General features: G+C 51.5%; 1 protein-coding gene across 5 annotated transcripts; it reads left to right on the top strand.

The window, feature by feature from the left end:
• Window positions 1-6158: 6158 nt before the first annotated feature.
• Window positions 6159-14285, top strand: C1H19orf81 (chromosome 1 C19orf81 homolog). 5 transcript variants are annotated; one of them, XM_077844167.1, is made up of 6 exons: window positions 6159-6244; window positions 6907-6974; window positions 11250-11322; window positions 11425-11545; window positions 12970-13109; window positions 13923-14285. In XM_077844167.1, the coding sequence occupies exons 1-6, from the start codon at window positions 6234-6236 to the stop codon at window positions 14116-14118; spliced, it is 609 nt and encodes a 202-aa protein (XP_077700293.1). In that variant the 5' UTR covers window positions 6159-6233; the 3' UTR covers window positions 14119-14285. The 5 variants fall into 5 exon arrangements, with proteins under 5 accessions (XP_077700293.1, XP_077700302.1, XP_077700289.1 ...); XM_077844163.1 differs by having other exon boundaries at window positions 6176-6304; XM_077844196.1 differs by having other exon boundaries at window positions 6191-6338.
• The last annotated feature ends 373 nt before the right edge of the window (window positions 14286-14658 follow it).

The raw sequence follows: 14658 nt of genomic DNA, 5'->3' as shown, positions 1-14658 counted from the left end.
CTGCGGCTTGAAAGCCGAAGTCGCGCGGCCACAGTGAGGAAGGAGGGAGATTTCCCGGGACCGAGGCGTCTGACACCCAGCTCTCTTACACAGTGGAAGATCCAGCTGTCTAGGATCGTGACCCTCTGTTCCCCCAGGATCCAGAGGTCCTGGCCCCCAGCCCCTCTTCTCTCACATGGAAAAGTCTGGGACCTCAGTCACTTCTCCCAGAACCCAGGATACTCAGCTCCCACCCCCCTCCATTCTCACATCCAGGAAACACCCCCCCACACACACACACACACATACCCCTACCGGGGCCCTTTCTTCATCAGCCCCTAGACTTGGAGTCCTCCCACCTGGGGAGCTCTGAGGTCTGGCAGTGGGAGGGGAGGCGGAGCCTCAGATTTAGCGGGTATGAGAAATCTCAGCCGGGTGTGAGGTACTAGCAGGGACCTGGGTTTGGATCCTGCCTGGGCTGGCTCCTGCCTTTGTGACCTCGTGCTTTGCTCTTGAGATCCAGTCTCCTCATCAGAAAAAAGTATATAGACAATGAACCTGTTTCGAAGAGATCCAGACGTTTGAAAAACCAGGCACTATAAGTAAAGCACTGGCACCAAGCAGGTGCTTAATGAATCTTTCTCAAAAGCAGCAAGTAAGAATCACTGCCATATTAATAGAAGTTAATGATAATTGCCACTGACTGTGATCTGGGCACTGACTCTATGTGCTTTGAAAGCATTTTCTCATTTAATCTCCACTTTGGCCCTATTAGGTGGGTGCAATTTTGCTGTTCCCATTTCACAGAAGAGGAAACTGAGGTCCATAGGTCAAATCCCATGGAGACAATCCAGAGCCACATAGTCACAGCAGCAACTTTCAGAGGTGTCTGGGAGACCCTGCAATCTTCTTTGGTGCTGCCCCCTCCCCCCATCCCCAGTGACACTCATATAAATATACTCTCTAAGTAAAAAAAAATACTTTCTTCTTCTGACAAGGCAGCTTAAGACAAGTTCCCTCTCTAGATTCTACTCCTCTCCCTACATAATGCTACCTATGTATATATACATTTGTAGTCATTGTCACACTGTAGAATCCCCCAGAAATGCCTCCCAGGTTCACCTTGAATCCTACCCAGAGTACTTCTTCATTCTCCCCGATGGAATGGACCTGCATTTGCACCCAGAGCAGCCTGCATGGGGGGGCATATGCCCAGATGTATGCACCTAGGTCCATGCAGCTCAGAGCCTGTTCACAGCCAGACCCTCACACCCAACTGGCCTGCCAAGAGTCCACAGGCAGCCCCGTTCCCCAGGAGAGGTACATGGAAGGAAGTGCAGCAATGCTCACATTCAGAGATGTGTACACAAATGAGCTTGCCAGACTACCATGATGCATCTCCAAAGAGACATCTACTCATTGGCTGGCAGCTGTAGTGTACTGGTCGTACCTGTGATTTGGGAAATGGCGAAGCCAGATTCCTTTTTTTTTTTTTTTTAATTTTTTTATTTATTTATGATAGTCACAGAGAGAGAGAGAGAGAGAGGCGCAGAGACACAGGCAGAGGGAGAAGCAGGCTCCATGCACCGAGAGCCCGACGTGGGATTCGATCCCGGGTCTCCAGGATCGCGCCCTGGGCCAAAGGCAGGCACCAAACCGCTGCACCACCCAGGGATCCCGCAAAGCCAGATTCCAATCCCAGGTCTCTGACATTTGACATTAAGGAAATTGAGCCTCAGAGAAAGGAAATGCCCTGTTGGGTCACAAGGCTGGGAAATGTCAAAGTTGAAGTTCAAAATCATGTGGGTCTGAATCTAGACCCTTGCATTCAGCCACTACATTGTTTGCATCCAGGAAGTTTGAGAACCTTGCCTGTCATGACCACTAGATGTGTAGAACAGCATAGAATACCGGACAGGGAGGGAACCAGGAGACACAGTCCTCCATATTCATTTAATTCCATTCATGCACTCAGATACTTAGTAAGCATAGGGGTGCCTGGGTGGTGCAGTCGGTTAAGCATCGGACTCTTGATTTCAACTCAGGCTGTGATCTCAGGGTTTTGTGGTGGAGCCCCGAATTGAGCTTTGCACCCAGTATAGAGTCTGCTTGAGGTTCTCTCTTCCTCTCCCTCTGCCCCTCCTGCTCATGTGCTCTCTCTCTCTCTTAAACAAACACACACAAACCACTTTTTAATTTTTTAAATTTTTAAAAAATATTTTATTTATTTATTCATGAAAGACACAGAGAGAGAGGCAGGAACACAGGCAAAGGGAGAAGCAGGCTCCATGGAGGGAGCCCGACACGGCACTCGATCCTGGGTCTCCAGGATCATACCCTGGGCCGAAGGCGGCACCAAATCGCTGAGCCACCTGGGCTGCCCAACAAACCACAATTTTTTTTTAAGATTGTACTTATTCATTCATGAAAGACAGAGAGTTAGAGGGAGAAGCAGGCTTCTATGGAGAAGAGAGCCTGACATGGGACTCGATCCCAGGACCCTGGGATCATGACCCCAGCCAAAGGCAGACGCCCAACCAACTGAGCCACCCAGGCATCCTAAATAATTTTTTTTTAATTTACTGAGCATCTACTGTGTGCGAGGCACTGCTCTAGGCACCAGGTTCAGTCAAGGACAAAGCAAACAAAAATCCCAACCTCGTGAGGGTTCATGGTTAGGTAGAGGAGACGTACAACCATCAAGTAACTATCTATATGGGGGCATCTGGCTGGCTCAATTGGAAGAACATGTGACTCTTGATCTCAGGGTTATGAATTGGAGCTCCACATTGGGTTAAGTAGAGATTGCTTAAAACTTTCAAAAAACTATATGTATTAGAATTAATGCTATGTGTCTGAGGAGGTCATGGAAGGCTTCCCTGAGGAAGTGACCAAGTGATGTTTGAACTGAACTCAGAAGGGGAAGTAGGCATAAACCAGGTGAAGATGTTGTGGGAGCCTCAGGAAGTACACCAGTGAGAAAGAATAGCCTATGTGAGGCCAGGGCAAGAGGGAGTTTGGCTCATTGAGGACTGCCAGACATATAAGCTCCATGGGGGTAGTACTTTGTTTTGTTTACTGCTGCATCCCTGCTGCCTGACACATTGCCTGGCACAAGGTAGGCACCCAATAAATATTGATTGGTTGAATGAAGGAGTGAACAAGTGCATGAATAAATAGAGGAACCTATAGATGTGTGTATGTATGGGTGGGTGGATGGATAGATGGATGGATGGATGGATGGATGGATGGATGGATAGATGGATGGATGGATTGATTGGTGGATGGGTGGGTAGGTGGTAGATGGTTGGGTGGATTGATGGATGGATTAATTTGCATAAATAACTACACACAAATATTCCTGAAAATAGATGCAGGTACATACCCAGAGACATGCACACATGTGTGTAAACAAAGATTCACCTCTTCTCCTGGTGCTGCCCCTGGAGAGGACAAATACTGAGAAGTTGGTCAAGCTGGCTAGGGCCCGTGTGGATGAAGATGCAGGGAGGCAAACCCTCTGACCAGGGCTACAACAGGCCCCACCCCCACTGCGGCACTGACATAATTTCTGGAATAGGAGGAAAATGCTGATTAAGGGATTTGTGTCCCAGGCTGTGAGCCAGGCCAGGGAGTGGGATAGGAATGGCCCAAGAGAGATGAGGTGAATGGTAGAGGGAGGCATGCAGGGCTAAGACAGAGAAAGTGACAGATAGAGAGACACAGAGAAACAGAGATGGAGAAATAGAGCAATGGAGACAGAGACAGGCAGAAAGCTATAGAGACACATAGTAAGAGATGAACAGAGAAAGTCAGAGATCTATGACATAGAAATTCAAATATAGACACAAAGTGAGAGGAGACAGGGTTCTAGAGATGAGAGACCAAGAAAAATAAAGATATAGGGAGAAATGGAGACATAGGGAGATGGAAACAGAGAGCCAGACTCTAGAGGAAAGAAGAAAGAGACAGAGATGGAAAGAGAGAAGATACCCAAAGAAGGAAGAAAGAGAGCTCCAGAAGAGGCAGCTAAAACTAGTCTCAGGGAGGGGAAGACATTTGCCCAAGGTTGCACAGTCTGGACATAGCACTTGATGCTGGTCTGAGTCCAGAGTCCATTCTATGTTCTCTTCTTGAACCCTCTGTTGCTTCATGAGGCCCAAGAGGGACAGGGAAAATGGGGTTGGGGCTGCTGAGAGTGGGCCACAGTGAGGGAGAGAAATAGTCATTCACTGACTCACTCAACACGTCCTGAATGGGGTGATACTGGAGAGTCATAGATAAGTTAGGACCCGCTGGTCTATCAGGGCAGGTAGACGCAGGCCCAAATCCCTGAGCAAGACAGAGTGGACCATGTTCAGTGATCGGGGAAAGGAGGAGACAAAGAATGTGCAAAGGAAGGAGACAAAAAACACAGCTGGCAGGAGGAGGAGTCAAAGAAGGGTTCTGGAGGAGGGGACATTTGAGCTCTTATTAAAGGATAAGGAGGGATCTCTGGTGGCGCAGCGGTTTAGCGCCTGCCTTTGGCCCAGGGCGTGATCCTGGAGACCCGGGATCGAATCCCACGTCGGGCTCTCGGTGCATGGAGCCTGCTTCTCTCTCTGCCTCTCTCTCTGCGACTATCATAAATAAATACAAATTAAAAAAAAATAAAGGATAAGGATATTTGGGCATGGGGAGGTGGAGAAGAGCATTCCAGATGGAGGGCACAGGCTGTGGAAAGTGAAAACAGGAGTGGTGGGGAAGGGACTGGAGAATGTTTGAAGGGGTCAGGTGGGACCAGACTGCAGATCTCAAATGCCTGGCTGAGAGGCTGCAGTGTTGTCCGGAGGCACTGGGGAGCCATGGGAGAGCTGCACGCTGGTGACAAGCAGAGTCAGCTCTGGGTGCAGAAAAACACCTTGCAGGAAAAGGAATGAGGAGGGGAGGGCAGGAGGAAGGCTGGGGCAAGGGCCCAGGCAGGAGAGAATGAAGTCTGAGTGTCAGGTCTGTGGGAATGAAGAAGAGAGGAAGCAGCAGAGGGAGGTAGGAGGCAGGAGGGATGGAGCCCGGGGACTAAGAGGCTGTGGGGACTAGGTGGTCACCTGTGGTCGCGGGAATGGAAGATGTCCCCTGTCCTATAGAGATGGAGTTGGCCACCGGAAATGGAGAAGGACAGCTCAATGGGAAAGACAAGAAGGTGCTGAAAGGGAGTCAGGGCCACCGAGGACTATTTAAGGGAGGACTGTTTTAATGGCCAATGACAGAGACCTAAGCATAAGAGGAAATTAATTGGGTAGATGAAAGGTTCAGGCATGACTGGATCCAGGTATCCCAATCAACCTCAGGAATCTGTCTGTGTCGGGAAGCCTGGGTGGCTCAGCAGTTGAGCGTCTGTCTTTGGCTTAGGGCGTGATCCCAGAGTTCAGAGATCGAGTCCCACATCGGACTTACTGCATGGAGCCTGCTTCTCCCTCTGTTTATGTCTCTGCCTCTCTCTCTGTGTGTGTCTCTCATGAATAAATAAATAAAATCTTCTTTTAAAAATGAAATCTGTCTGCATCTTTGATCTCTACTTTCCTCATGTTGACTTTGCTTTCTGCACGTTTCCTCCCCTTTCCTCCCCGTATGGTGATGTGAGAGCTCCCAGCAGCTCCAACCTAGACTCTGACCAGTCAGGCAAGCTTAGCAGAAGAGGGAAGATCCTCCTTTATAACAGATCCAGTAAAAGTCCAAGGGTGAACTCTGTATCCTAGATTGTTTTTTAAGCTCACCCCTGAAGAAATCACTCAGATAACCAAAGCAGAGAGCCTGTGCTTATCAAGTCAAGGCAGAGACCATTTGGAAGTGGAGAGTAGAGGACCAGAGGTGCAGGTAACAGGGACAGAGATGGGGGGACAGAGTAACGAAGGAAGTCCAGCCTCTACTCCCGCAGTTTCTGCTGAGAGCTCTGCAGACACAAAGAAAGATCTGCCTAAGGAAAACCTGTGTGGCACAACTCCTTTCACTCCTGCATTTGGGCCCAGGAGCCCCCAGGCTGTCCACCTCTGGAACCAGGAATCTGGACTCCCACCCCCTCCTCCCTTAGAACTAGAGGTTCAGGACCCCAGCTCCTTCCTTCCTCAGAGGCAGGAGTTGGAGCCCCCAGCCACTCCCCCTCCCTCTGGAGGTACCATGGCAACCAGGCCCCTCCCCCCACTTTTCCCTCCCCCATATAGAATCCAGTTTCTGTTTGAATCTGGCCTGTGTCTAACCAGTTCCTGCGTGAGACAGGGATGAGCAGAGGGCAAGTGGGACCAGAAAGAGGATGACACAGGGCTGGGGAGCCAGTTATGAGAGCAGAGAGGTGGAGAGAAATGGGAAGAGGAGACTGGAGAGAGGTGGGGAGAGAGGTAGGGAGACAGAGAGAGGGTGGTAAGCTTGGAGAGAGGCAGATGGCTATGAAGAGAGGGAAGGACAGAGGGCTGGGGAAATGTTGGGGAAACTAGGGGAGAAAGAGACTGGGGGGATGGAAGGAGGGAGGGGTAGAGCAGTGGCGGGGAAGAGAGCAGAGAAATCAAGGGAAAGAGTGGAGGAGAGATGGGGAGAGATCAGGGGGAAGAGATGGGGAGAGAGAGAGGGTGGGAAGGGGGCAGAGAGATGGGGAGAGAAGGAGGATGAGCGAGGGAGAGAGGCAAGGAGAGGCAGGGAGTTGAGGACAAAGGAAAAGACAGAGGAAGCAGGAAAGTGGCAAAGAAGGAATCAGAGCACACAGGAGTTGGGACTCATTGGGTTCCCAGAGGTTAGGGGAACCCGGATTCCCATTTGGTCTCAGCCCTCCAGTTCTTTCATATTTTACCCTGGGGGCTTCAAAGAGAAGACAGCAGCGGGGAGAAGGAGCTGGGGTGGGTGGCCCCGTCAGGGCTCTCCTCCCCATCCTCCTGAGACATCCCTCAACCACCTTCCCAGGATGCAGCAAGAGGTGGAGACCCTGTGCTCCTCCACCGTGGGCAACCCCAGCATGTACAGGGAGGCAGGTATTGAGCAGAGTGCGTGTGCGTGCGTGTGTGTGTGTGTGTGTGTGTGTATGTTGGGGGGAGGAGGAGGGGTCCGTTATCCATGTGCTGTGTGATAATCCTGGCTTACAGTGTGGCCTTAAGCGAGGCACTGACCTAGCAGAGAGCCACCCCAGACTCTGACATTGACCAGATTCCTGGGCAGCACCCTTTGGACCTCAAAGATCCATGAGCCTTTGCAGTTCCCTGGCCAGTGGCCTGGACCCAGAACTACATTTCTTATGAGCCTCTGGGGCCTTCTCAACTCTTCAGAGGCCACTGTCTCCAAGGTGCCCTGCCCTGGTCCCTCACACTCTCTTTTTCTCCCATGCTGAGCTCAACAGCTTCCCCCCAAACCACTCCTCCCTGCTTCCCAACTTCAGTGGTCCCACTACCAAGCTGGTCACTGGGCTAGACCCCAGTATTGGCCCTCTGCTCCCATTTCCACCCATATCCATCAGTCCCCAGACCCATCTTCCTGCCCACTGCTTTTGCCCCGTGTCCACCTCTCCATCCCCGCAGCCCCAGCTCAGGTCTTATCCTCTTCCATGTGAATGCTTTCTCTACCAAACTCCTGGCCCCCTTTTCCCCCCTCCAGTTCATTCCCCATTTGGCTCCTGAGGGGTCTTCTGACCGCCAGCACTGACCCTGTCCCTCCTCCACTCATACCTCTTCTTCCTTCTCCATCACTTCCAGGATAGAGTCCCAGCCCCTTCAGCCTCAGACCCTGAGTGGTCTGTCACCAGCTGACAATTTGAGGCTCATGTTCCAGGGCTCACTACAGGCACCCTACTTTAGTAGGGTCATTCATTCATTCATTTATTCACTCAATCAACATTTATTGAGTAGCACCTTGGTGAGGATGCATTTGGCAGCAGGTAATAGAAATTGGACTTAATGTAGTATAAAGAATAGGAGAACCAGGGGTACCTGGGTGGCTTGGTTGGTTAAGTGTTTGCCTTTGGCTCAGGTCATGATCCCAGAGTCCTGGCATTGAGTCCCACATCGGGCTTCTTGCTCATGGGGGAACCCTGCTTCTCCCTCTCCCTCTGAGCTGTTCCCCCTGCTTATGCTCTCTCTCCTGTTTGTCAAATAAATAAATAAAATCTTAAAAAAAAGAATAGGAGAACTATTATCACCTCAAAAGAAACCAGAAGTGGGGTATGTTGTAGGTTTGATTGAGTCAGCAGCTTGATGATGATATTGAGAACCCAGCTTTTATTCCCCTGCCTTTTGGCCCTAGGATATGTATCCTTTGCACAAAACCTTGTGTACCACAAAATGGCTGCCACAGTTCCAGGCATCATTTGCAGAGGTCTTCATCTTAAGAACCCCCCAAATGATCTCTTCTCACAACACTGAGATCAAGACATGAGCTTAGATCAAGAGTCAGACACTTAACTGATTGAGTCACCCAGGTACCCCCACCTCCCGCCATTTCTTTATCTGACCAGCTCCTCCTTATTCCTTAGGCCTCACTATAGATACAACCTCCTCCAAGGAGACTCCCCTGATTAATCCTAGATGAGACTTTGCCTTCACCTCGTGACACCTCCACTGTAGCTTGTATTGCCCTTTACAGTGACTGTTTCTGTTACAGTGACTGTTTCCTCCCCCACCAGGCTAGGAGTTCTTGGAGGGCAGGACAGTTTGCCTAGACAAGAACGGAGTGAGAGGCAGTAGACTGGGGAGATTGAGAACACAGAGAGTCTGGACCCAGACACCTAGATTTTTATCCTGATTCCGTCACTTAAGGCTGTGTGACCTTGGGCAAGTCACATAATCTCTCTATGCTTCCGTTTCATCATTTGTGAAACTCTGCTGTTTCAGAAAGTTGTCATGAGGATGCAATGGGAAACACTTTGAAAGTGACTGGCTTTTTATTTTATGATTTTTTTTTTTAAGTAAGCTCTAAGGGCTTGAACTCAACAACCCCGAGATCAAGAATTGTATACAATACCAACAGAGCCAGCCAGGAGTCCCAAGAGCTTGGCTTTTTAAAAATGATTGTAAACATATAGTTATTATTACTGTTATGTGGACAGATTTGAGGAGATTATTGTGTTGGAGGGATGTTGGAGGGATGTATTGTGTGATGGAGGGGAAGCCAGTATATATAGCTCGAGGAAAATAATCAGAGAAGTCAACAGGGGCGACCACATGCAGGGCTGGCGCTTCTCAAAGGAGGTCTTGTTAAAATGCAGATTCTGATCCCATAGGTCTGGGGCAGACCCTGAAATGCTGTGTTTCCTTCTTTTTTGGGTTCCAATTTATTTTCCAAGTTACATACTTAAAACGAAGAGATCTTAAATATATTTCAATCTGTTCTGACAAATGCCTGGATTGATCTCACCCAAACCACTGTGAAGCACAGAATATTCCCCTGACCCCAGTTCCCTCACCTCATACATGCTGTGTTTCAAACAAGGTAGGGCTCCCCAGATCACACACTGAGGAGCGAGTCCCCACCTCAGGGAGGACTGTAACCTGAGGGCAAGAGGAAGCCACTGGTGGTTTGTAAGCATGGGGTGCTGTGATGGAATGATCACCCCAGCTGCCCTGTGGAAACAGATGGGAGGTGGGAAGATGGGGACCAGAGAAGGGGACTCACTATGGTACAAGCTGAGTCAAAGACCGCCAGAAGCATAGCTGTGACATAGCGATGTGTGCTGGAGACAGCCCATATCTGCTCACAAGAGCCGATTTAAATTTTGCAAGCTGGTTGTTAAAACTGTGGGGAGCATGAAAGTGGTCATGGTGGGAGTACTGACAGTGCGAAAACTGACAAATGCTACAATCTGTGTGTGTGTGTGTGTGTGCGCGCGCGCGCGCGCGCGCGGGCACACACGTAAAAGAGACAGAGACAGAGAGAGTGATATTAATTAAACATTTACTAGCACACCACTGAATCTATTGACTTGTACCGAGGGAGTCCGTAACACCCGGGATGTCTTAGTAGAAGGGTGTAAGGGAGGACTTATTATATTGGAGTTGCTGGGTTAGTTGACTTTGGGGGACTGAGGGAAGCAGGCTTTGCTCTGGATCTGATGCTGGCAGGAAGTGGAGGCAAGCCTATGACGCAGGAGGGATGAATGGAGCTAACATTGTGGGTGGCGAAGCAGCAACAGCAGCTCTGAACCAGGAGGAGGATGTTTGGTCATTTCATGGTTTGGATGGTGTTCATGTTGTGTCGTGTTGAGACATGACTCTGCTCTTATTTTTATCTTGGTCTGGGCATGTCATGGTCACAGAGTGGCCTTGGCCGACGTTAGTGTGGTGTGAAATTGTTTGTGTCCGATAGGAATGCGCCCTGGCTGTCAGGAGCTCCTCTCCTCTTTGCTCACCTACTGTAATAAAGAAACACTCCCCAAACACAATGGCCTTAAGAAGAGAGTGTATTTCTCTCATGACAGGAGGCAGGCAGTCTGGATTGGTGGGACATCTCAGCCCTGTGAGATGACTCAGGGACCCAGATTCCCTCCCTATTGTTGCTCTGGTGTGGCCGAAGCTGGCTCGTTGCTACCTCCACATTCCAGTGCAAGAGAAGGGGCAACAAGCCTAAGACAAGAAATCTCTTAAACAAAAGACTTCAAAGTTGCACTCCTCACTCCCCTAACCCTGTTGGTGAGAACTGGGTCACATGGCCACGCACAACTGCAAGGGATGCTGGGAGCTGTTCTCTCTAGCCAGGCGGCTGGCTGTGTGCTGGGTCAAACTCTAAGACTGCAGAGGAGGGGAAAGATGGATTATGTGGGACAACTAGCAGTTGGCCATAAGAGAGGCCTGTTTGTCAATGGAGGAATTGCCTAAAAGGGCTCCGATTTGGCAACAGTCTAGTTGCAATCAGGAGGCCAGTTCTGAGAGTGTTGGGAAAACCACCAAATGGATTCAAAGGCTGCTGCTGGGCTGGGGTGACTGGAACAGGAAAAAAAACTGGGCAAGTCCCTTCCTCTTCCTCCCACCTCAAAGTCTCTCTCTCTCTCTCTCTCTCTCTCTCTCTTTCTCTGGTGCCCCCTTCAGGCAGAGCCTAAAAGGAACCCAGCCATTGGAAGAGCACTGGGTTGGTAGAGTCCCAGCACTGGGATCACAGACAGAGTGGGTGCAGAAGGGAGTTGCTGGGGGCTGAGAGGCAATAGCTTAGTAACTAGCATAAGAGCTATTTGGGAGTGGCATGGACACCACCTGGTGATGCCCATTTAGGCAGAACAAGGCCTGAGGAGTGCTCAGGGCAGCTGACACTGGGTTCTTCACCCCCAGGAGCCCTCCTTGTGGACCGAGAGACCCCAGAAGAGACGCAGGTCCGGGGCCTGGGCAGGCCTGTCAAATCCTCGTGAGTGGTCCCTGGCCCTATGACTTCTGATCTCAGCTCCCCCAAGTGCGATGACAGCAACCCGTGACTTCGGAGGTCCCTGCCCGCTCCTTCTCTCCCCAGGAAGCAGTACCTGCGCCAGGTCATTGCAGAATATGAAGCACTGGACCGAGAGCTCCCGTGCATCCGGAAGTTCCCCATACCACCCGCTGCCCAGCCTCTCTGTCTGTGCATGGAGACCTCAGTGAGTGGGCCCCGCTTCCCCTTTCGACTCTGGGCCCTGAGTTTCTGCACAGTTTGGCTGGGAGGCCAGAAAGGGAACAGGCTCAGAAACGAAGTGGACAGGGTTTAAATCTAGGCTCTGAGGCTTACCAGCTGGGGGCTTAGCACCATGTTTTAGATTGCTGAAAATTGATTATGACTCTGTCAAGGGGCAATCATCACATTTATCACTGCTGATCTCAGAGAGGCAGAGAGAAGGGGAGAAAGAGAGGGCAGAGAAGGGAGACTGAGGAATACAGAGTCCTGTTAATCCATCTACCATGAAATTCTGTAAAGTTTGCAAACATAGCAAAGACAAAAGATAATGCCCCTGTTTTTGGCAGATTTCGTGAACTGGCCATTCGGTGTACAAATCTGCTAGCAATCCCTACACTCAGAGGAGGTTCTCACTGGTAAATTCAAAGCACCTTAATAGGATGTTTCCCGGGCAGCCGGGGTGGCTCAGCGGGTTGGTGCCTGCCTTCAGCCCAGGGCGTGATCCTGGAGACCCAGGATCGAGTCCCACATCAGGCTCCATGTATGGAGCCTGCTTCTCCCTCTGTCTGTGTCTCTGCCTCCCTCTCTCTCTGTCTTTCATGAATAAATAAATAAAATCTTAAAAAAATAATAGGATGCTTCCCATGTGCCAGGCACAGGCATCAGAGGCACTCCCTCAGCTGATCCGTGTGACTTGAACCCAACACAGAGATTGTTGTCCTTGTTAAGGGAACCCATTCCCAGCACATCCCTCCTCTCCTTTGTGTCTCTGAACAGGGGACCCCACTTCCCCCACACATAAATCCACAGCTTGCCTTACTGGAGGTGACCAATTTCATGATTTCATCCTAGTTCATCAGCAATTTTATATGTTCTGAGGATGGTATATCACCACAGTAATCTCATGCTGAAGATGTGGTTAGTGATCCATGTTTTTGAATGACAAGAAATCAATACCCCTATGATCCTTATTATTATTATTATATTATTATTTTTACAACTGAACGTTCCTTAAAATGCTAATAGGAACATAAAAGGAAAAACGTACAACTGAAATCCTTGCGGTATCTTCAAGAGCTGCTAAAAGGTTGCCGTCCAGCGCAGGTTGCTGGAAAAGTTTTTGGTAGATTGGTAAAGTTGGCTAAATTGGTGAGTCATTTAAGCCTACTGTTGGCAAGTCGGCCCGCTACGAATTGATTTTTGGAGAATAACCTAGAATGACAGGTAGATGCTTTTCTATCTCAGAGATACCTGTGCTCTCGCTTTGACTAGAGCGATAGTGTGAACCTTGCTTCTCAAATGCCACCTGGGGTTCTGGCAGGTTCTGCAGGTGGGTCCAGGGTGGGGACTTCGGAACCCGGACTGAACCTGAATGTCCCATGCTGAGGCTCTTTCCCCTGACTCCTGCAGCCAGAGGAGGACCTTACCCACCTGGAGGTGCTGGAGGCTCTGGAGGCCGAGTTACCCGGAGCCATGGAGGGCGGGCGCGTGAGCAACATCCGCTTTGAAAATATGAATGTCATCTGTGGGACTGCGGGGCGCCGGGACAGGTGAGCCTGCGGCGGTGTCGGAGCCAGGAGGGAATGAGAGGGGCGGGGCCGGGAGTGGGGGAGGCGAGGGGCGGGGCCTAGCGTGCGCGGTGGGAGGGCGAAGCCGGAGCCCGGCGCTGAGTGGGCGGGGCCAGAAAAGAAAGGCGGCTGGGTCCGGAGGCCCCCGGGAGGGGCCGTGTTGGTGAAACGGCGGACGACGGCGCTGAGTGAGAACCGGGAAGGGGCTCAAGTGGAGAGTGAATGGGGTGAGGGGGCAGGGCCAGGCGAGATCGGAGAGCAGGCGGGATTCTGAGTGAGGAAATGGGCTTTGGGAGACCTGGTGGTGACCTGGACGGACACTACCGAGGTCTGGGGTCCGAGCCTGGGAAGGCAGCTCCGAGGGGGCGGAGCCTGGACCCAGCACCTTGAGGGCGTGGGATCAGGAGTGATCGGGAGGGCAGATGGCCTGGAGAGTCTAGTCGGGGGCGAGGCCCGGAAAAACCTAAATCAGGGGACAGGCCTGAGAGATACACTGAAGGACCCGGCCCTGGAGCGGCGGTTTGAAGAGATGGAGTCCCCAGTTAGGGGACAGCCCGAGACAGCGAAGAGGGGACCCATGATGACCCGCGTCAGGGTCGAAGGATGGGTTGACCTCGGCGAGAGGGCAGGGCTGCAGAGGCTTTAGGGACAGAGCGGCGAGTTCAGGAACCGGAGTGGGTACACGAACAGGGACCAGGCAGGGACCCTCCGACAATCAAAGGCGGGGCCGGGACCACCAGCGATTCCCTTCGCTCTCCGCCCCGTCCCTGTCCTCCTGGCCCCGCCCCCTCGCAGGTGGCTCATCACGGTCACGGACTTCCAGACTCGCTCGCGTCTGCTGCGCTCTGGCATCTGCCTCCGCGGGGTCGCACGCCCGCTGGTGCGCCACGACGAGCTGCTGCTGGCGGATTACCGCCTGCACCTGCGCCGCTCCCTCGTCCGGCAGCGCATGCTCGAGGCGTTGGGGGCGGAGCCGACCGAGGAGGACTGACACGGAGGGGGCGGGCCCCGGCTGCGCTTCCACACCGCCCAGCGGGCTCGGGCGACCCTCCCCGAACCCCCGAGAGAAGGGGGCGTTGCCTCCCCAGGAAGGAGGCGGGGCCGGCTCGAGGGGGTGGATACTGTGAGTTTAATTATAAAGAATGACCTGGTACAAAAGCCATTTCTCTCTGCAAAATCTTGGTGGGGACTCAGGGGGAAGGAGGTGATAGGGGGTAAGGATGAACCCCCATAATATAATCCCGCCTCCCTCATCTTCCCCCAGTCCCTGCAAATGGACGCCTGGGTCCCAATCCCTTGAGGGATGAACTGAGGCTCTCGAGAGGGAAGACCCGGGCTCCGGGGCTTTCAACCCATGCGGATTCCTGTCTCAGCGAGAACCAGACGTCCTCATCCGCCCCCCTCCTCTTTTCTCCTCCCACCCCCCTTGGAAGACAATTCTCGGGCTTTTATTTCAGGTTTTTTTTTTTTTTTCTGGATTTTTTTTTTTGTGTTTGTTCTAGGGTTGTTTTTTTTTTTTTTTTTGTATTTT

The sequence above is a fragment of the Canis aureus genome, chromosome 1 (genome assembly GCF_053574225.1).
Source record: "Canis aureus isolate CA01 chromosome 1, VMU_Caureus_v.1.0, whole genome shotgun sequence".
Lineage (NCBI taxonomy): Eukaryota > Metazoa > Chordata > Mammalia > Carnivora > Canidae > Canis > Canis aureus.
Note: the sequence above shows the minus strand (reverse complement) of the source record. Positions and strands in the feature narration are given on the sequence as shown.